Source organism: Myotis lucifugus, unplaced genomic scaffold (genome assembly GCF_000147115.1).
Source record: "Myotis lucifugus unplaced genomic scaffold, Myoluc2.0 scaffold_5, whole genome shotgun sequence".
Lineage (NCBI taxonomy): Eukaryota > Metazoa > Chordata > Mammalia > Chiroptera > Vespertilionidae > Myotis > Myotis lucifugus.
Window position 1 is genome coordinate 11,768,945 of NW_005871053.1, and position 23,129 is coordinate 11,792,073.

Here is a 23,129-nt window from a genome sequence, read left to right on the forward strand (position 1 = left end):
TTTTTCTTGACTCAAAGAAGAAGTAGAAACATCAAAAATGAGAATCATTGATCGGCTGCCTCCTGCACACCCCCTACTAGGGATCAAGCCCATAACCTGGGCATGTGCCCTTGACCAGAATTGAACCCGGAATCCTTCAATCTGCAGGCTGATGCTCTATCCACTGAGCAAAACTGGCTAGGACTGATGGGTTTTTTTTCTGAGTATTGAATTATTTTAGTTACATATTTTTAAAGAAATGAACTATTTAAAAAGAAATATAGAAAAGCATAAAGAAGGTGTAAGAGTCACTTATAATCTCAAAGATAACTAACATTTGATACATTTCTTTCAGTTATATATACATTATAAACCTGCTAAATATGCTACTTAGTGTTTATATTCTGTTTGCCCTTCACTCAGCAATTATATTATTTGTATTCTTCCCATGTCACTGGAAGTATAATTTATTTAACCATTTTTCCATTATTGAATATTTGAGGTTGTTTCCAACTTGTCACCATTATAAATAACTTTGAAGTGCATGGTACATAAAATTTAGTGCATTTTTCATGATCTCGTTGGGATAAATTTCCAAGAGAGAAATAACTGGATCAGAATCTGTGACTGTTTGACAGGTTCTTGTTAGATATTTATATGTGAAAGATATTTTTCTTGATAGGCTAACACAGAACTTTTTCTCTAAGGAACATATGAATGATAAAAATATCATCAAAGCCGTAGAACAGCAGCAGCAAGAGGAGGAAGATGAAAAGATTAGAAAATTTATCAAAACAAAAAAGCGTCTTATACAAATGAGGAAAGAAAAAGAAGCTGAAACACACAGGTAAGCTTTTAAAATAACTCACATAATTAATAAATTATTTTGTTATAAATGAGAAGTTGTGATATGAACGTAGCCTTTAGGAATAAAGGCCTCATTATTTTATGGATGACTCGAGCATTTGTGACACAATGACTTCAGTTTGAGGCATGTGAGTTGGGGTTTCCCTGGAATATCAAGGACATCTGTCTGGTAGAAGGCTGGGAATACTGGAAATCTCTGCTCTGGACGGGTATGAGCTGGAGGTGGCTGTGTGAGGCATTGCTGTATATGCGGTTGTTAGAACTGTAGACACGGGTGACCTCACCTAAGGTGAATAGGTAAGAAATGAAGGTGGCATAGTCCTTGGGACAAATGCAGAAAGAAGGGAAGGTGCAGACCACAGAATAGCTTCTAGAGATTGGAGGGAAACCAGAGAAACAGCAGAGGAGGAGAGTTTCAGTGGCAATCTTTAGTGTTAGATCAATAAAGGTATTAAATGAGATTTTTTAAATTGTGTATTAGATTTAGTGGTCAGTTTAGTGAGGAGTTTGGGATGAGGCGAGAGTGGGAAGCCAGCGACAGTACATCGTGTTTCTGCCTAGATCATGCTTTTCTCTGATGGCTTTACATCACACTTAGAGTCTTTACTATGGCCGCTGGGGCTCCACACCTGTCCTAATTTGCAACTGCCTCCAGCCTCACCTCAGACCTGGTCTCTCACAGTTCTCTCCTTCCTTTCCTCTTCCTCGCTCACAGGGCACCTCTCCTGTACCCTCTCTGGGGGATGCTCACCTCTCTTAACTCTTCAGGTCATTACTCAAATATTGCCTTCTCATTGAGGCTTTCCCTGACCACCTTAAAATCACAACCCCACCCCACCCCCACATTGCTTATCCCTTTATTTTTTTTAAAACCCACTGGTTTTTATTATTTTTTATTTATTTTTTCTTTATTGATTAAGGTATTACATATGTGTCCTTATCCCCCCATTGTCCCCCCCCCATGCCCTTACCCCCCTAGTGTCTGTGTCCATTGGTTAGGCTTATATGCATGCATATAAGTCCTTTGGTTGATCTCTCCCCCTTACCCCTCCCCTCCCCTACCTTCCCTCTGAGGTTTGACCGTCTGATCGATGCTTCTCTGTCTCTGGATCTGTTTTTGTTCATCAGTTTATGTTGTTCATTATATTCCATAAATGAGTGAGATCATATGGTATTTATCTTTCTCTGACTGGCTTATTTCACTTAGCATAATGGTCTCCAGTTCCATCCATGCTGTTGCAAATGGTAAGAATTCCTTCTTTTTTACTGCAGCGTAGTATTCCATTGTGTAGATGTTCCACAGTTTTTTAATCTACTCATCTGCTGATGGGCACTTAGGCTGTTTCCAAATCTTAGTTATGGTGAATTATCCCTTTAATTGCTCTCGTTTTCCTGGTTGCATGATCTAGCACTATTTAAATTATTTATTGTTTGCTGTCCCTCTACCCCAGCTATAACAAAAGCTACATGAGGGCAGAGACTTTTAATGTTTTTGTTTATTATTAGTCTCCAGCACTTGGAATAGTGCCTGGCATATAGCAGGCAATCAATAAAAGTGTTAAAATATTGTTTTAAGCCTAGATGAAATGTCACCTTTTCCATGAAGCCTTTTTTTTCTTTTATTTTCTTTTTCATTTGCCTATATCATTTTCTAGCTTTCTCGTGGCATTTGTATAGTTGCCCTTTGTCTGTATAGTTACTTGTGCAAATGTCTTTTCTCCACTTTAAATTGTAATTACCTTGGGATAGGCACTGTGTTCTTTCTCATAATTTCTGCCACATTGCTTTGCAAATTCACTCAGTAATTTAGTGAATTTGTCACATCTAAATTTAAAAGTATTTTTGGCCCAACATCCTAAATAAAAATGCCCCAAGCTTTTATTTTTTATACATTTTTAAATATATATTTTTTAATTTCAGAGAGGATAGGAGAGGGAGAGAGAGCGATATTAACATCAATGATGAGAGAGAATCATTGACCGGCTGTCTCCTACATGACCCACACTGGGGATGGAGCCTGCAACCCAGGCACATGCCCTGACCAGGAATTGAACCGTGATCTTCTGGTTTCATAGGTTGATGCTCAACCACTGCACCACACTGGCTGGGCCCCAATCATTTATTTTATTTATTTATTTATTTATTTAGTTAGTAGTAGTAGTGTGTGTGCGTGTTTTTTTATTTTGGGGGAGGGGACCCAAATCCTTTAAAAAATAAGGCAGTCTTCTCCCCCTTATCATAGTTTGCAGATAATAAGAGATGGATTTATTCAGAATTTGATAACTTTTACTAGATTTTTTTGTATTTTATTTAAAGAAAGGCCTTTGATTTATTTTATAACTTAAGCCTCTAATGTTAGAATAAACAGAGTTATATAGTAAAGTATTTAAAAATATTTTTCATTGTGGAGAATTTTAACACTTTATTTCCTATACACATGTACACATATACAAGATCATATTATATGCATTACTCCCTTTGGATTTTTAGAATACCATAGTATTCTAATATGATAGTATTTGATCTGGTAACTGAGATGGCCACTAAGTGACTAACAGGCAGGTAGTGTATAAGGTAGTGTATACAGTGTGGATATGCTGGACAAAGGGATAGTTCATGTCCCAGGTGAGATGGAGTGAGATTTCATCACACTACTCAGAATGGTGTGCAATTTAAAACATAGAAATTGTTTATTTCTGGAATTTTACATTGAATATTTTTGGACTGAGGTTGACCACAGGAAACTGAAATCACAGAAAGCAGAACCACAGAAAAGGGGGGACTACTGCATACTTTATTCTAAAAATGAAGTATTAAAAATAACTTCCATTTAAAACAATCAATATATATGCGAGGGGCAAAGGGGCTCCTTTTTGCCTTGTAAAAGACTAAAATATCTGACTCTCCAAATTATACTGACTCCATAGCAGATCTATTCATGAAGATTTGACATGATGGTTGCTTTGTTATAGGCTAATGGAGGAACGTAGAAAAAGAATAAATAACTTCCTGAGTGAAATAATAAAACAGAAACTTGACAATGAAGATATGATTCTTGCTAGAAATAGTGAAGAAGTTGAGGCTGAATGGGAAAAAAGAGAAAGAGAGAAAGATGAAAAAAATAAAGCAGAATTAAAAGCGATGGAAGAATATAGAGTCTTTGCGGTAAGCAATTCAATTTTGACAAATAAAAATTACACCAAAAAAAAATATAAGCCCTTCCCACTGTCCTTTCTACTCCCTCTGTATCTCAGACAAAAAAATATCAGAGATTTGAAAAATAATGTATGAATTATCTTCCTGTATTCTTGAAATCAGACCATGTTTACTTTCTAACAGAAGATAACATGACAATCAATTACAAATAATATATTTATAGATGCAAAGTAATAATCTCTTCTGTTCTAGTTTGGTGAAATATGCCATTGGCATTTTAATAGGAATTGCATTGGGTAGTATGGACATTTTAATGATGTTAACTTTTCCAGTCCATGAACACGGCATATGCTTCCTCTGTGTCTTTCTTCAGTGTCCTATAGTTTTCTCAGTACAGGTCTTTTATCTCCTTGGTTAAATTTATTCCTAGGTAGCTTATTTTTTGTTGTTGTTGCATTAGTATGAAATACAAAACATTTTATTCATTAATATACTTTGAATTTGAATGTTTTCAAGACAAATAATGTAAAAATTACCCTGTTGCATTTCTGTATTTCTTAATTCTTCAGAATTTATTTCCTATATGACTGTCATAATATTTAAATTGGATAATTTATAAACATTGTAGCAACTAATTTTTTTTACCTACAAAGATTTTCCTACCTTGAGAAGATCTACCTTTTTTGCTATTCCTGTATTTTTTTTTTTTTTAACAAATGTCATTCTATTTAAGTTGTCGTTGTGTGTCCTGATATTTGGGAGATAAACTGTCCACATGGGAATGAGCCCAGGTGCATACAATTTTCTGCCCTTGCATTGCTCTGGGCTGACTTTCTGCTTGGAGTTTTCTGATCTGTGCCTTCTTTAGAGAGCAATGGTTGCTGAACATGGTTTAGTGTTTTCCTTTACCTTTTAACATCTAGATGAAAAACAAAGCAGAAGAAGAAAGACAAAGAAAAATTGAGGATAAAGAACATTTGCTGGCTGTCATGAAAGCGGACCAGATTTTCTATGAGCATGAAAAGGAGAAAAAACGCAAAAGTGATAAAGAACGTCTTGAAGTTCAAGATGCCCATATTCAGCAAATGGTAATTATTCCTAACTGTTTATACTTATTTTAGTAATAACTATGTAAATAGAGTTCATGCGAGTTTTCTTTCCAAAGCAGATTCCTTTGACAAGTGAGATCAGCTGGTCATTATGACACAATCCTATATAATGAAAGGGTGATATGCAAATTGACCCTGGTGATATGCAAATTGACCCTAATGGTGGAACAACTGGTCGCTATGACGCGCACTGACCACCAGAGTGCAGACGCTCGATGCAGGAGCTGCCCCCTGGTGGTCAGTGCGCTCCCACAGAGGGAGAGCTGCTCAGCCAGAAGCTGGCTCATGGCTGGCCAGCACAGCGGCAGTGTGGGGGGTCTCTCCCGCTCCGCAGTAGCACTAAGGATGTCCAGTTGACAGCGTAGGCCCATTCCTCGAAGGGAGCAGGTCGAAGCCATTAGTTGAACATCCCCCGAGGGCTCCTGGGCTACCAGAGGAATGTCCAACTGCCAGCTTAGCCCCACTCCCTTGGGGAGCGGGCCTAGACTGACAGGTGGACATCCCCCAAGGGTTTTTGGACTGCGAGAGGGTGCAGGCTGGGCTGAGGGAAACCCCCGAGTGCATGAATTTTCATGCATCGGGCCTCTAGTCTATACTAATAATAGAGGAATATGCAAATTGTCTAGGACATCGTCACAGTAACGACTGAACAGCAGGCTGCATGGGACCAGGCCAGCGGGGGGGGGGGGGGGCAGTTAGGGGAGATAAGGCCACAGCAGAGGCGGTTAGGGGTGATCAGGCTGGCAGGCAGGTGAGCAGTCAGGAGCCAGCAGTCCCAGATTGTGAGAGGGTGCAGGCTGGGCTGAGGTGACCCCCGCCCCCTGTGCGTGATTTTGTGCACTGGGCCTCTAGTATCTAATCTAATAATAGACAAGCAGGGTAATTGACCGTACCTTTGCTATGCCTCCCATTGGCTAATCAGCAAGATATCCAAATTAACCACCAACAAAGATGGCGGTTAATTTGCATACATAGGCGCGAAGCAGAGCAGCGAAGGTGCTGAAGGCGGCTCCGGCCGGAGCAGCAAAGGCCTGGGTGCCGGGTGCTGGAGGAAAACCGGTGCCAGCAGCCAGGGGAAGGGAAGGCCTATTGCACGAATCTTTTTGTGCAACAGGCCTCTAGTATATATATAATAGACTAAGCAACTGGCCAATTGGCCAACCAGCTGGTAGGTATGATGCACACTGACCACCATGGGGCAGACGCTCAACGCAGGAGGTGCTGAGCGACAGCAAGTTTGCAGAGTGCCCTCTTGCACTATGGGACTCCTCGGGGGATGTCGGACTGCTGGTTTTGACCCAATCCCCACAGGCTAGGCTGAGGGACCCCACCTGCTGGAGGCACCCCGCTTATTCTGCAGACACCCTTCGAGCCCCGGTGCCACCCCAGGTGCAGCCGGCCAGGGAGGGATGGTGGGAGGTTGGCTCCAGGGCGTGTCCGGCCCATCTAGCCCAGTCCTGCCCTGCTGGCCACCTTCTAATTAATTTCCTTTCAATGTGCACAAATTTGTGCACTGGGCCTCTAGTTACTCAGAAATTATACTGATTGAGATCTTATAGGTTTCACATCTGAAGTGAGTACCAGAAATTTTAGAACATGTATCAAGGACCTGGCATGCAATCATTTGTAACTAAAAACTGCCTTACAAAATGGCTGTACCATTTTCCATTCCTACCAACAACATATATGAAGACAAGTTGCTCCATATCCTCACTATCACTTAGTACTATCCTTTGATTTAGACTATTATAGTGTAGTGATGTTTCATGGTGTTATTATGAATTTCCCTAATGACTAAAAATATTGAACATCTTTTCATGTTCTTCTTAACTATATGTGTGCCTTCTTTTGTGAAGTGTTTATTCACATCTTTTGTTAATTATTTGATTGGGTTGTTTGATTTCTTATTGTTGAGTTTTAACTTGTTTTTTAATGTGGTAAAATATATATAATATAAAATTTACCGTTTTATCCATTAAACAGAACTCTCTATTCTCCCTTCCAGCCTCTGGTAACCACTGTTCTATTTTCTGTTTCTATGAATATGATTATTCCAGGTACCTTATATTAATGCAATCATACAATATTTGTCCTTTTGGTATCTTATCTCACTTAGCATAACGTCTTCAAGGTTCATTCATGTTGCCACATATGTCAGTTTCATTCTTTTGTTTTGTTTTGTATTGGTTAATTCTCACCAAAGGATATTTTTCCATTGATTTTTAGGGAAAGTGGAAGAGAGAGGGAAAGAGAGAGAGAAACATTGATGTGAGAGAAACACATCGATTGGTTGCCTCCTAGGCCTGGGCCAGGGTGGTGCCTACAACCAAGACATGTGCCCTTGACTGAAATCAAACCCAGGACCTTTTGGTCCACAGGCCAAAGCTCTATCCACTGAGCTAAACCAGCTATAGCTCAGTTTCATTCTTATTAAGGCTGAATAACATTCCATTGTACATGTATACTGCATTTTGTTTATCCATATATCCATCAATAGATTTGGGTTGTTTCCATCTTTTGGCTATTGCAAAGAATGCTTCTGTGCACATTGGTATACAAATATCTGTTTGAGCACTGGTCCGAATGTAGTGAGTTATCACAAATGGTTGTACACAGTCTGTTACAAATATCTGTTTGAGTTTCTTCTTTCAGTTCTTTTGTTTACATACCCAGAAGTGGAATTGCTGGGTTACATGGTAATTCTATATTTAGTTTATTTTTAGAACCATTGTACTGTTTTCTATAGCAGCTGTACCTTTCTACATTCCCACCAGCAATGTTCAAGGGTTCCAATTTCTCCAAATTCCAACAAATTGTTTTCTGGGTTTGTTGTTGTTGGGTTTAAAAAATATATATATATAGATATATTTTTTCATTGAATTCAGAGAGGAAGAGAGAGGGGAGAGAGGGAGAGAGAGAAACATTGATGCTAAGAGAGAATCATTGATTGGCATCCCTCTGGCAGCCCGGGAGACCTCAGGGGATGTCCGACTTTGGCTAAGCCAAAGTTAGACATCCTTAGCACTGCAGAGGAGGCAGGAGAGGCTCCTGCCACCACCGCTGCTCTCCCAGCTGTCAGTCCAGCTTGTGGCTGAGTGGAGCTCCCCCTGTGGGAGAGCACTGACCACCAGGGGGCAGCTCCTGCATTGAGCATCTGCCCCTGGTGGTCAATGCATATCATAGCGACCAGTTGTTCTGCCATTAGGGTCAATTTGCATATTCCCTTTTATTATATAGGATTAGCCATTTCTATTCAGCCTGAAGACTTTCTATAGTATGTTTTACAGTACAGATGGGCTAGCAATAAATTCTTCAGTTTGCTTTTCTTTTTTTATTGATTTTTAGAGAGAGGAAGTGGGGGGCGAGAGAATGAGAGAGAGGAAAAGAGAAAGAAAAAAACATTGATTAATTGCCTCCTACACACTCCCCAACTGGGGATCAAATCTGCACCCTGAGTATGCACCCTGATCTGGAATCAAACCCGCCCCCTTTTGGTGTACAGGACAGTGCTCCAACCAACTGAGCCACAGTGATCAGGGCCAGTTGGGTTTTTTTTTTTAAATAATGTCTTTATATTACCTTCATTTCCTTGGATATAAAATTATGGGATGTCATATTTTTCCATTTTGAATATGTTGTTTCAGTGTCTTCTGGCCTTCATTGTTTATGATTAGAAATCTGCTATTAAGTATATTGTTGGTCCCTATATATATGATGTGTTGTTATTCTCTTGATTTTAATATTTTTCTCTTTATTTTTGGCTCTCAGAAGATTTACTGTGATGTGTTTTTCTCGTGTTTATCCTTTTTGGAGTTTGTGATACTTCTTGGATGTGCCTGTTATATCACCAAATGTGGGAAGTTTTTGACCATTATTTCTTCAAATATTTTTTCTGCCTCTCTTTATCATTTTCCCCTCAGGGGTCCAATTTTCACATATAAAGAGACATTTGATATTATACCAGAGATCTCTGAAGTTCTGTTCATTTTTCATCAATCTTTTTCTTTCTGTTGTTCAGATGGGACAATTTTTATTGGTCTACCTTCAAATTCACTGATTCTGATATTGAACACATCTAGTGACATTTTTATTTCAATTATTGAACTTCCAACTCAGTTTTTATTTGGTTCTTTTTAATGGTTTCTCTTTTTCTATTTAGATTCCCTGTATTTCCTTTAATTCTTTTGATATGTTTATAAGAGCTGCTTTGAAATCTAATTGTTAAATTCAATATGCTGCTTAGAACAATTCTGTTTTTTCGTTACAACAATGTAACACTTTCCTATTTCTTTGCAAGTCTAGTAATTTTTCATTGAAAACCTGAGATTGTATAGAGTATGTTGCGCACTCTGTTTTGTTCTGAGGGTGGTTGCTCTTTGTTTTAGTAGGCAGTTACTTTCCCTGGATGCAAGCTATGAAATGTCTCTTCACAACAGGCAGCCTTTGAAGTCTCTGTGATGTTTGTTTGTTTTTAAGCCTGGCTCTCTAAGGTTCCTCTCCGCACTGGCATTGACAGTCAACCAATAACATGGGTAGAGTTTATCTTCAGACAAGTTAAACCAGCAATGCTTTTACCACTGCTGCATAAGCTGTGTGTGGGTTGAGGATGGCCTTCAAAGAACAGAACATTCACAATCTCCTCCAGGTTTTTAATTTTTGCTAGACGTACTGGGAACTCCTGTGTGAATGTATAGTTTATCAATTAATCAGGGATGTCTGTAGAGTTTATTATTTTAATTCTTCTATAACTGTCTTGCCTCCAGAATCTCCCCCTTAAATTTTTAGCAGCGTTGCCACTCAACTCAAATGGAATCTGCAAGTTTTCGTTACTTGAGCTGGATGGATAGCAATGCTCTCCAAACAAGAATGCCATAAAGTTGCCGTTCTTACCAGATTTAGCAGCAGTTTTTCATGAAAAGACACTTCTTAAGTACTTACCCACATCTGGTCACTTTCTAGGGCTCTGAAATGTTTGATTTAAAAAAAATGTTAATATATATTTTTTATTTCAGAGAGGCAGGGAGAGGGAGATAGAGATAGAAACATCAATGATGAGAGAGAATCATTAATCGGCTGCCTCCTGCATACCCTCTACTGGGGATCAAGCCAGCAACCCGAGCATGTGCCTTCAAACCCAGGACCCTCCAGTCTGTAGGCCAGCACTCTATCCACTAAGCCAAACCAGCTAGGGCTGATTTTAATAATTTTTAATAATAAACTTGCTACCTGTGGAGGGAAATTGGCCAACTTCCTTATGCAGCCATTACTAGAAGTGGGATCTGCCATATTATTTTGGAGCAAATCCAGAGATTATCTAATTTTATTAATGTATATTTCAGAATGTATCTCTACTACTCAGGGACTCTTTAGAAATCAACATAATCACAATTCTATTATCGTATCTAAAACAATTAACATTCAGTGCGGGGGAGGGGGGTCAATGGGAAAAAAAGGGGGGACATCTGTAATACTTTCAACAATAAAGACACGTTAAAAAAATAAAACAATTAACACTCAGTGTTTAAATTCCCCTCAAATTATCTCATGGGTAGTTTTGAAATTGTGTTATTTGAATTGGGATCAAATAAGGTACATGTATTCTATTTGGTTGATATGTCTTTCAAGTCTCTTTTAATCTATAACTCCTCCTCCACCTCCATCCTCTTTTTTTGTCTTAAGTTCTCCCTCCTTGTCTTTATTATATTTGTTCTTTTTTGTTGTTTGTTGAAGAAATTGTTTGTTTTTATCTTTTAGAGTTAATAATCTGGCTTTTGCCATTTGGATCCCTGTGGTGTAATTTAATGTGTTCCCCGCATTTGATGTAAAATCTAGATTAGATTCAATTTTTTGGTTGAAATTCCTCATGGGTAATATTGTGTCCTTCTATTAGAAGGTACCTAATGACTGTTGTCTCACTTTCTGTGGTATGAAGAGCCTTTGATGATCATTGCCTAAATCTCTTAATTCATGAGGTGGCAAAATGTCAATTTCCTTTGGATTCATTTGTTAATGTCTTCAAAAACTTTTCATGATCAGCAGTTTGGTTTCCTTGAGGTACAATTTTTAAGGAAAAGATAGGATAAATACTTGATTCTTTCACTTTATTTTCCAGTGTCCAAAATATTAGCTCTCTTGCATCCTTCAAAGGTGCTTGTTGTTACTTTTTAACTACTATTTTAAAAGTTTCTCTATGAGTTTCTATTAATGCTTAATTAGTGCATATCAAATTTGAGGTACCAATCTATGATCCATTATGCAATTCTTTCCTCCATTGTTACTTCCATTGTACTTTATTTTTTTTAATTAATAAATCTTTATTGTTCATATTATTACAGATGTTCCTCTTTTTTCCCCCCATAGCTCCCCTCCACCCGGTTCCCACCCCACCCCATGCCCTTACCCCCTGCCACTGTCCTCATCCATAGGTGCACGATTATTGTCCAGCCTCTTCCCGCACCCCCCATACTTTCTTCCCCCCAAGAATTGTCAGTCCACTCCCTTTCTATGCCCCTGCTTCTATTATATTCACCAGTTTATTCTGACTTAATTTTTAGGTTCACTTGTTGATAGATATTTATTTGTTGTCACTTTGTTGTTCATAATTTTTATCTTTACCTTTTTCTTCTTCTTCTTCTTCTTAAAGAATATCCTTCAGCATTTCATATAATCCTGGTTTGGTGGTGATGAACTCCTTTAGCTTTTTCTTGTCTGTGCAGCTCTTTATCTGACCTTCAATTCTACATGATAGCTTTGCTGGGTAGAGTAATCTTGATTGTAGGTTCTTGCTATTCATCACTTTGAATATTTCTTGCCACTCCCTTCTGGCCTGCATGGTTTCTTTTGAGAAATCAGCTGACAGTCGTATGCGTACTCCCTTGTAGGTAACTAACTGTTTTTCTCTTGCTGTTTTTAAGATTCTCTCTTTGTCTTTAGCCCTTGGCATTTTAATTATTATGTGTCTTGGTGTGGTCCTCTTTGGATTCCTCTTATTTGGGGTTCTCTTCGCTTCCTGGACTTGGAAGTCTATTTCTTTCAGCAGGTAGGGGAAGTTTTCTGTCATGATTTCTTCTAATAGGCTTTCAGTATCTTGCTCTCTCTCTTCTTCTGGCACCCTGATAATTCGGATGTTGGTATGTTTGAAGTTGTCCCAGAGGCTCCTTACACTATCTTCATATTTTTGGATTCTTTTTTCGTTTTGTTTTTCCAGATTGGTGTTTTTTGCTTCTTTGTATTTCAAATCTTCGACTTGATTCTTGGGATCCTCTAGTCTGCTGTTGGATCTCTGTATAATATTCTTTATTTCAGTCAGTGTATGTTTAATTTCTGACTGGTCCTTTTCCATTTTTTTGGCATTCTCATTAAGATCCTTGAAGGTCTCACTATGTTCCTCAGAGGTTCGTAGAAGATTCTTGAGTAATCTTATAACTGTGGTTTTGAACTCTCTGTCCTCCATTAGTTTGCTTTTCTCCATTTCTTTCATTTGTGACATGTTTCTTTCTCTCCGCATTTTTGGCTGACTACAAGGACCAGCAGTCTACAGTGGAAGAACTGCTGCTGTGCTGGAGACACCCTTATGGGGTAGGACTTGCTTCAGTGGGGCTTTGGTGGTCACTGAGTCTGCTTCTTGAGTGTATCCCTTATGGATGTGAGGAGTTGAAATCTTGTAGCTGACCAGGGGTACCCTGGCTCCTGGATCTCCACGTCAACCACTGTGTGAGTCCACCTAGCAGGAGCTACAGCGATACCAGCAGATTTCTCCTCTTTGTTTGGGGTTTGGAAGTTTTGGAGCTCTCTGACCCAGTTGCAGTTTGTTAGGTTAGGCTGCAAAAGCTCAGGTGATTCCTTTGCACCGCTGCGTACAGCTTGGATGGGGATGTAAATTGAGTGGGGCGGGGTCTCAGAGAACCACTAGGGCGGAGCAAACAGCAATGGCTGTCATCAGCCATCTCCACCACTCCGCATCTCTGTGTTCCCGAGTCCCTCTGCGTCCCTGATTCCCACGCCCCCACAGCACAATGATCCCTGCGCACAGCTCTGTGAGAAAGCCACCCTCACTTTCTGACCCCCTGCAAGACAGTCCAGTTTCTCCCCGTAGGAGTCTGGGACCCCAGAATCTCACCGTAAATGAGTTCAGTGCATTCGAGAGCTTGTATCCCCTTCCGATTGAGAAAAACCACGCACCCAGGTGCAGCTGCCTCCCGCGCGCCTTTGTACCTCTGTTCTTGGTGCCTTTGCACCTCCTACCTGGTCTCAATGCGCTTTTTTCTTTCCTTCTAGTTGTAGAACTTCCACTTGGCCAGCTTTCCCGTGGTTCTGGATGATAGCTGTTTTGTCTTATAGTTGTAGTTTCAATGTTGTTGTGGGGGGCAGCATGCACAGGTTTATACCTTATGCCTCGATCTTGGTTCTCCAATCTCTTCCATTGTACTTTACTTTTTTTTTTAAAAATATATTTTATTGATTTTTTTTACAGAGAGGAAGGGAGAGAGATAGAGTTAGAAACATCGATGAGAGAGAAATATCGATCAGCTGCCTCCCGCACATCTCCCACTGGGGAGGTGCCCGCAACCCAGGTACATGCCCTCGACCGGAATCGAACCTGGGACCCTTCAGTCCACAGGCCGACGCTCTATCCACTGAGACAAACTGGTTTCGGCATCTTCCATTGTACTTTAAATGTTTCTCCCTGTTCCCTCAATATCTTTCTACAAACCATCAAATCAACATATCTCAACTGCTTCTTAAGATCCCACATTTAGAAGACAGTTTATAGCTTTTTCTGACTTAAAAAAATACTTATTGAATGTAATTTTATATTTTTTCAAGCTTCTGGTAGTTTATCACCAATGTAACATATAAGCTTTAATTTTTAAATGCAGCACTCAGTAATAAAAATGTGCTTTCTATATTCATATAGTTGCTCTATCTATATAATAAAGAGCTGATATGCTAATTAGACTGAACAGCAGAACGACCATCTGGACATCCTTCTGGACAACTGTCTGGATGACCTTCCGGACGAAGCCAGGGCTGCGAGGGCTGAGCCCCTTGCATGAATTTGTGTATCAGGCCTCTAGTTTCCTTATAAATTTCAATTTATGGTAGATATCAGGTTTGAGCTACTATTTTATGCTTAAGTATTAGTTATTGATTTTGAAAATTTTTTTTAATATTAAAATATATTCTTAAGTATACAAAATCACTCAATATTTTTGCCAACTCAGCATTTTTAAAAAATGCCACAGAGAAAACAAAATGAAAAAATTGTCAACCAAAACTTCATAGAAATCTTTAAAAGTCATTATAATCACATCATCTATATATATAAAAACCTAAGCAACTGTTTGACTGGTAGCTATGATGCACAGTGACCACCAGGGGGCAGACACTCAATGCACAGGTATGGAAACATGGAACAGACTGATGAATCTCAAGGAAGGGTAGAAGAGATTAACCAAAGATCTTATATGCATACTAGAGGCCCGGTGCATGGATTTGTGCACCAGTGGGGTCCCTCTGCCTGGCCTGTGGGGATTGGGCCTAAACCAGCCCGGTGCACCTGTGGAGTCCATCAGCCTGGCCTATAGGAATCAGGCTGAAACTGGCAGTCTGACATCCCCCGAGGGGTCCCGGATTGCCAGAGGGCACAGGCTAGGCTGAGGGACCCCACTGGTGCATGAGTCCATGCACTAGTCCTCTAGTATATAATAAAAGCCTAATTTGCTAAGTGTCCAACCGCTTGTTCAACCGTTCGACTAGTTGCTATGATGCGCACTGACCGCTAGGGGGCAGATGCTCCCTGGTAGGTTACCTTGCTGCTGGGGTCCAGCCGATCATGACTGGGCGAAATGGGCCGGACACACCCTGGAAACCTCCCATAGTCCCTCCCTGGCCCCAATTGTGAATCAGTGTGGTCCCTCAGCCTGACCTGCGCCCTATCACAATCCAGGACCTCTCAGGGGATGGTGGAGAGCTGGTTTCGGCCCGATTGCCGCAGGCCAGGCCCAGGGAATCCACTGGTGCACGAATCTGTGCACTGGTCCTATAGTATAATATAAAGGAACATTTTTATGAAGTTACAAGAAAAAAATTTATGAAATGTTGGTAAATTGGCTTTTGGTAGATAGCTTAGCGTACTTACTCCACACAGCACCTGATCAACCTAAGTTGATAAATGTCACTTGTTCCAACTTCAAATTATTGGGAAACAGAGCATGTCGTTGGTTTAACTTAGCTCAGATAGTCACTGACAATTTAATCTTACATGCCTGTGGCACATGGTATACTGGGATGACTTAGGAGAGTGGGTTTGAGTTAGTTCCTTCAAAATAGTGGATGGGTAGGGACAGTGATTGGTATGCCTTCTACACCTGCCAGAGTACACTTTATTAATTGATAGAAACAGGATTCTAAACTTATTTGATTTTATCTAAATTTCATGCCTTTAACTATTTTGCTGTATTGTTTGAAGATGTATCATCACAAAAGGCTATTAAGGTAAGTTTCATTGAGTCATGACTTTTGAGCATGATGATATTGTGAGATACATGGGAAAGTTTCTGAAATAAATTATAGTATACAGTTGTTAAGTCAGAACTTGTCAAATATCAATGAGTTTAGAAAAGTCTATCTACAAACTTCTAATGCTATGTATGTTTAGAAAGTTGGTCTCACTTACCAATATGGAATTGTACTTTCTTTCCTCAACAGGCCAAAAATAAGTTTAATGCAAAACAAGCAAAAGAAGACCATCTGGAGTATTGCAGACTTACTGAAGAACTTATGGCTGAAAAGGAGAAACAATTTCAAGATTATGCCAGGGAAGTAATTAAATTTGAGTCTGAATCAACAAATAAACATATTTATCCTCTTGTAAAATCTGTACAGAGAGGACCTGGAGGTGGCCATGGACCAGTTCTTACAAACAGAGGTGGATTAAGACCTAGCTATCAGACAAATGATTTCACTGGAGTCCAGCTCCCTTCTTATAATTTGCAGGGATCAAAATATAATAATTTTCAAAAGTCTAAGGGAAGGCTAGGTTTTACATTGTAGGAAAAAGTTTAAGTTTGAGAGACTAAATTGTAGCCAATACTATAAGCTCCAAATGTAAGTGAATTACTTGCTTGTAATTTAATAAAGCTGTTCTTCATCTAAGTACAATTATGTTGGATCCTCTCCATTGAAGGTTAATTCACTTTTGATAAAAAATATATACACAAAATAAAATGTATAATTTTAGTCACTTAAAAATGTGTTCAGTGGCATTTATATTCACAATATTGTATAACCATTACAATTATCAAGTTCCAGAACCTTTTCATTGCTCAAATGGAAACCCTGTACCTATTAAGCAGTTACTCCCCATCCCCTCCTCTCCATAGCCCCTGGCAACCACTAATCTGCTTTGTCTCTGTGGTTTTGCCTATTTGGATATTTCATATAAATGGAATCATACTGTGGCCTTGTCTCAGATTTATTTCATTTAGCATATTTTCAAGGTCTAATGTTCTACCATCATCAGTACTTCATTCCTTTTTATAGCTGCATGGAAGTACTACTTTTCTCTTCACAAAATTGGGTACCATTCAATACTTAAATTTTAGTTTCAAACAACACTAACAATATGATTACCAAATGCAATTTATGGCTTATTTGTGTTTATAGTGTATCTCACTAGAAAGGCTGTTGAAATAATTCCTCTTCATGTAGTTAGGCAGCCAACTTGATACAAGTTCAGTGTTTTTTTATGAACTGCATTCCCCTGCTCCTTTTTTTTCTGACTGCGGCATAAAATGCAGAATACAAACTTTACCATCTTAAACATTTTTAAGAGTACAGTTCTTTAGTATACTAGTATATTCACATGGTTGTGTAACCAATCTGCGGATCTTCTCATCTTGCAAAACTGAAACTATATACCCATTAAACAACTCTCCATTTCCCCTCCCCTTAGCTCCTGGGACCTACCATTCTACTTTATGTTTCTATGAATTTGACCATTCTAGATACCTCATCAAGTAGACTTTATTTCCATTAGCATAATGTTCTCAAGGTCATCTAATGTTGAAGCATGTGCCAGAATTCCTTTCCTAAAACAATATGAAATTATATATATACACTAGAAGCCCAGTGCACAAATTTGTGCATGGGTGGGGGCTGATCGGGCTGGGTTGGCCGGGGAGAGAGGACATGGGAGGTTGGCTGGCTGCCCCCACCCCCAATCAGGGTGGGGGTCAGGTCATGGGTGGGGCCAGCCAGGGGGAGGGGCCACAGCCAGCAGGCTGGCCCTGCCCCCAATCAGGGTGGGAGTGAGCTGATTGGGGGTAGGGCCAGCTGGGGGGAGGGGCTGCAAGCAGTTGGCTGGCTGGGCCCGCCCTCTGGTTGAACTCCAGGTCGAGGGGACAATTTGCATATTAGCCTTTTATTATATAGGATATCCCAAACTTACTTTATCCATTCTTTCATTAATGGACACTTTGGTTATTTTCATCTCTTGGCTGTGGTGAATAATGCTGCTATAAACACTGGTGTGCAAATCTCTGAGATAATCTTTAAATTATTTTGGATATATGCTCAAAAGTTAAATTGCTTTATGACAATTGTTTAAAATTTTCTGAAGAACCATCATACTGTTTGGACCATGAGCTGCACTTTACATTCCCACAACATTGCACCAGGGTGCGCATCTTCACTAACATCCTATCTAATAAAAGACAAAAAGGGTAATTAACCATACCTCCGCTATGCTTCCCATTGGCTAATTAGGGCGATATGCAAATTAACTGCCAACAAAGATGGCGGTTAATTTGCATACTTAGGCACAATGATGGGAGGCTAAAGGGGAAGGACGGAAGAACAGTGATAGGAAACCCAGGCAGCAGGTAAGAGCCGCGGGGGTGCCACCCGGCCTGCGTCCCGGTGGTCACCATGGCGATCGGAGGGAGAGAGAGCCACATCGGGATCGGAGAGCCGGGGTGCAGGCGAGGTGGCACCCCGGCACCCCAGCCCCTGACATGCAAAGGTCGGGGATGAAATGACTATTCCCAACCACATCTGCAAATATCCTGGGGAAGGCATCACTGAAGAGTTCACAACAACTCTCTTACTTGGCAAGGAAGAAAGCAGTTGGCAATGGAAACAATCCCTTACATCAAAGTTAAGGTCCCTCTGAGTAAAAAATATTTCCAATGTAAAGGAGGGAGCAGGCAAAAATAATAGGTTCTCATGACTTCCACTGAAGTTTGAGCATATGACAGAGTCAAAACGAACATACAAATTAAAACAGACAATGGACATTCAAATGACCCGAATCAACTGTCACTGTTTGTCCCAGTAGCAGCAATGCTTATGTGATAATATAGTTTAACAAACATACAAAACAAGTTACATGATAAGAGAGGTTCGGCTTCTAAAGTAAATTGAGTATGTTCTTTAAAAATTCTCATGTTCTCCCCTCTGACTATAATTCTTAATTTTCCAATCAGAAAATTACCCCAGGTGATCCAGTAACATGTAGAACTCCAGTAACCTAACTTATTTAAAAAAACAAACATCCCAACCATTTTTAAAATATTTAAATTGATATTTTAGGTTTTAAATTATAGAAGATATTTAGATCCAAATATATTTTCTGAATAGAAAATATTTCAGTTTTTGATTTAAAAAAATAAAGATAAAAAAATATATAAGTGACACATTTTCCCAAGGAACTCTGAATTAGTACCTTTCCCTCTAACTTTCTTCAAATTAAGAGAATCTATGGAGTTCCCTATACTGCACAAGTTTTAATGAAAGAAAATAAGACTTTCTAAGAGCATCAAATACATGTTTTCTTATTTACAAACATATATACTCTTCTCTCTCTCACTCTCTCTCTCTCTCTTTTAAAATATATTCTTCCTCTCTGATTCAGAGAGGAAGGGAGAGGGAGAGAGACAGAAATGTCAATGATGAGAGAGAATCATTGATCAGCTACCTCCTACACGCCCTTTACTGGGGATCAAGCCCACAACCCGGGCATGTGGCCTGACCTGGAATCAAACTGTGACTTCCTGGTTCATAGGTCGATGCTAAACCACTGAATCACACCAGCCGAGCTCAATTCTTATTCATAAATTCATTCCAAGGGCATATACAGCTTGAAAAGCTTTGGAAGTAGTTTTAAAAAAACTAGCTTTTAAGTAACAAGAAAACAGTTAAAGAAGAAAGTTTAAATTAAAAGAAAAAAATTGTTTTAATTTATTCAAGAGTGGGAACATCCTCCATGAAAATGTGTACCTTGACTGTGGATGGCTGGGTGGCCTTATCACACCTTAGTAATTCAAATGCTTTTTACAATGAAAAGAGAGTTTCATCTCATTTCTCTCCCAGGGTAGATGTCTGTCAATAGAAGATGGTCATCAATAAAAGGAGGGGCTTGCACAATCAATCCAGAAAGTCAGCAATCTATGAATAATCCAGAACCGAGTATTTATCTCCTCTGCCTCACACCCTCCCTCCCAGCCAGTGAGCAAGATAATTACCCTCAAGTCAAGCTAAGTGCCCCCCAGTCACAGTGGCCCAATGCTGACATACAAAGCATACAAATAATTCTCACTCTGGCATAAAAGTGACAACTGTCTTGGAAGAAAAGCAGATACTGTAAATTTCTCAGTCTTCCTGAAACATTTTTTAAAGTAATTTTTACTTCTTTAGAAAAAATGCATACATGGCAAACCATCTGTAATAAAAGGCCCATTCTATAAAATTTTACCTGGTCCTACTCATATCTGCAATCATAACCATATTTACAGACAAGTATATCTATACTAATAAAAGAGTAATATGCTAATTAGACTGGGAGACCTTCCAGATGTTCTTCTGGACAAAGCCATGGTGGCGGGGCCGAGGTAGAGGCGGTTAGAAGCCAAGAGGGGAGGGCAGTTGTGGGTGATCAGGCTGGTGGGGGGCAGGCCTGTTGGGGGTAAGCAGACCAGCAGGGGGGCCAGTTGGGGACAAGCAGGCCATCAGTGGGGGTCAGTTGGAGGTGATCAGGACAGCAGGGGGGGCAGTTTGGAGTGAGCAGGCCAGTGGGGAGGGAAGGTAGGGACAAGCAGGCCAGCAGGGGGGGCAGTTTGGGGTGATCAAGCTGGCAGGGGGCATTTGGGGGCAAGCAGGCTGGCAGGCAGAGTGGTTACGAGCCAGCAGTCCCGGATTGCGAGAGGGATGTCTGACTGCTGGTTTAGGCCCGATCCCTGTAAACTGGCAGTAGGACATCCTTCGAGGGGTCCGAAATTAGAGAGGGTGCAGGCCAGGCTGAGGAACACACCCTCCCCCGTGCACGAATTTTGTGCACCGGACCACTAGTCCTATATAATAAAAGAGAAACATGCAAATTAACTGTCCCTTTGCTACACTCAAGGCACGCCCACAAGCCACACCCACAAGCCAATCAGGAGCAAGTATGCAAATTAACACAACTAAGATGGTGGCAACCACAGAGCTGGAGCAAGCAGGAGGCTTGGGTTGCCCCCCACGATGGAGGAAGCCAAGCTTCCTGCCTGCCCTGGCCGGCCCTGGGCTATGCTCAAGGCTACAAAGTTTCAATAATAGAAGATATATAAATCCCAGATACCTGCTTCCAGCCAGCTGGCTGTGGACACAGAGCTAGTGTGAGCAGGAGGCTTGGGTTGTCCCCGGCGATGGAGGAAGCCAAGCTTCCCGCCTGCCCTGGCCAGACCTGGGCTCTGCTCAAGGCTACAAAGTTTCAATTATAGAAGATAAATAAACCCCAGAAAAAATAAAAGGAGAGGCTGGCAGCTTCAGTCACCGGGGGTGTGTGGCCAGCCTGCAGCCATCAGCACTTCACCCAGACTGGCCAGGAACCCCATTGGGGACCCCCACCCTGAAGGGGGTGTGGCCAGCCTAAAAACGGCCCTCAGCCCCTCACCCAGGCTGGCCAGGCACCCTAGCAGGACTCCCCTGTGATCCGGGACACCCTTCAGGGTAAACCAGCCAGCCCCCACCCATGCACCAGGCCTCTATCCTATATAATAAATGTTAATATGCAAATGGACCCTAACAGCAAAATGACTGGGAATCACTGGTCACTATGACACACACTGACCACCAGGGGGCAGACGCTCAATGCAGGGACTGTCCCCTGGTGGTCAGTGCACTCCCACAGGGGGAGCTTTGCTCAGCCACAAGCCAGGCTGATGGTTGCCAGCACAGTGGTGGTGGCGGGAGCCTCTCCTGCCTCTTCAGCAGCACTAAGGATGTCCGACTGCAGCTTAGGCCTGCTCCCGCTGGCAAGTGGACATCCCCTGAGGGCTCCCAGACTGCCACAGGGATGTCTGACTTGCCAGCTTAGGCCCAATCCCCCGGGGAGCGGGCCTAAGCCAGCAGGTGACATTCCCCGAGTGGTCCCAGACTACGAGAGGGCACAGGCCGGCTGAGGGACCCCTCTGCGAGTGCACAAATTTTGTGCCCTGGGCTTTTGGTCTTTAATAAACTATAATAATAAAAGCATAATATTTTAATTTGACTAGGCGCCTTTTGGGATGAAGCTGTACCCAGGAGCGGGGGGGGGGGGGGGGGCGGCGAGGCAGAGGCAGCCACTGCCACAGCAGGGGCCAAGACCCTTGTATGAATTTCATGCACCAGGCCTCTAGTATTTTGATAATAGCCATCCTAATGGATATGAGGTGCTATATCATTGTGGTTTTGATTTACAGTTCCAGTTTATCAGTTGTGAATTTGTCAACATTGAAGAAATGTCTATTTGAGTCCTTTTGAGTTTTTTCATCCATTGCTTTTTTTGTTGAGTTGTTCTTTACATACTGTGGATATTAACCCCTTATCAGGTATGATTTGCAAAAATTTTCTCCTCCATTCCCCAGACAAGTAGGTTACCTTTTCACTGTTGTCCTTTGCTTACTGTTTTTTAAAATAAGCAAGTATGTGTATTTTCATTTCACTCTTGCATAAAACAATCTTGCTTTTTTCATTATACCCTAGAGATCACAGTCCAGTATATAAAGACCCTCATTTCCCCCATATGGCACAGTATTGTTGCATGTTTGTACCAGTTTACTCAACCAGTAGCATACCAATAGATATATATTATCTCCAGTCCTTGCTACTATAAATTCCTGCAAATAACAGCTTTGTTTCATTTATTTTCATCAGTGTATTTTTGAAATAGATTTCTACAAATAGAAATGCTGAGTATAGGTGTAAATTACACAGACCATCATTCTCTCAGGGACCAAGTCCTATAGCAAAAATATTTGATGTCATGATCCTCTCTGGGAATCTGATGAAACTTATAGCTCCTTGAGCAGTAAAGTGTACTATTTCCCCTGCCCCACCCCAAACATTATGCATGTAATTTCAGGACTTCCACAACATCCTCTCATAGGCTACACAGGGCAGTGACTCTTGCCCATACCCGATTGTGATTAAATATATCTGGGACAAAGATGGCCACCTACATGTAAAAACAAACCAACAAACAAACAAAAAACCCCAAAATGGTATAGATGATTCTTTAAGCAAAGCCATCATTCCGAATCGTAACTTCAGGGCTTACGGATCCCAGGTTAAATAAATCCTGTTAAGAGACTAATGTAGCTGAATATTAAAAAGAACACTGTATACACTGATTCCAAAATTGTGTGCCAAGGGGATCTAAGGGACCATAGTGAACTCACAAAGGCACAACTGGTAGGATATTTTAAAAGCTTAAAGGTAAACAGTATTTGACATCTCTAAGACTCTATAGGTATTAATCGTTTAATAAAGTTCAGTTTCAACGTATTAGATATGCCATTCCTTTTTGTTGACATCCTGTCTTTATAAACCTGGATGCTCAGCTGTTGCTGGGATAAAATGCAAGTAGGGCATAAAAATACATGAGGGTGATGGCATTCGATCTGATTCCAAGCTTTGAGTAGTGCAATGACTAAGTTGCACACCTCCATTAGTAATTAATGTTTTTAAACATGAGTGATATATGTGTGTGTGTATTTGGCC

At 40.7% G+C, this 23,129-nt stretch overlaps 1 protein-coding gene across 1 annotated transcript in view; it reads left to right on the plus strand.

Annotated features, from left to right (window-relative positions):
- The window catches only part of CCDC173 (coiled-coil domain containing 173), a 27,920-nt gene extending 11,648 nt beyond the window's left edge, over positions 1–16,272 (plus strand). Inside the window, exons 6-9 of the mRNA XM_006083161.3 lie at positions 687–826; positions 3,819–4,011; positions 4,926–5,090; positions 15,822–16,272. Coding sequence (XP_006083223.1) covers positions 687–826; positions 3,819–4,011; positions 4,926–5,090; positions 15,822–16,166 — 843 coding nt within the window. The 3' untranslated portion in view covers positions 16,167–16,272. The remainder of the gene's footprint in view (positions 1–686; positions 827–3,818; positions 4,012–4,925; positions 5,091–15,821) is intronic.
- The last annotated feature ends 6,857 nt before the right edge of the window (positions 16,273–23,129 follow it).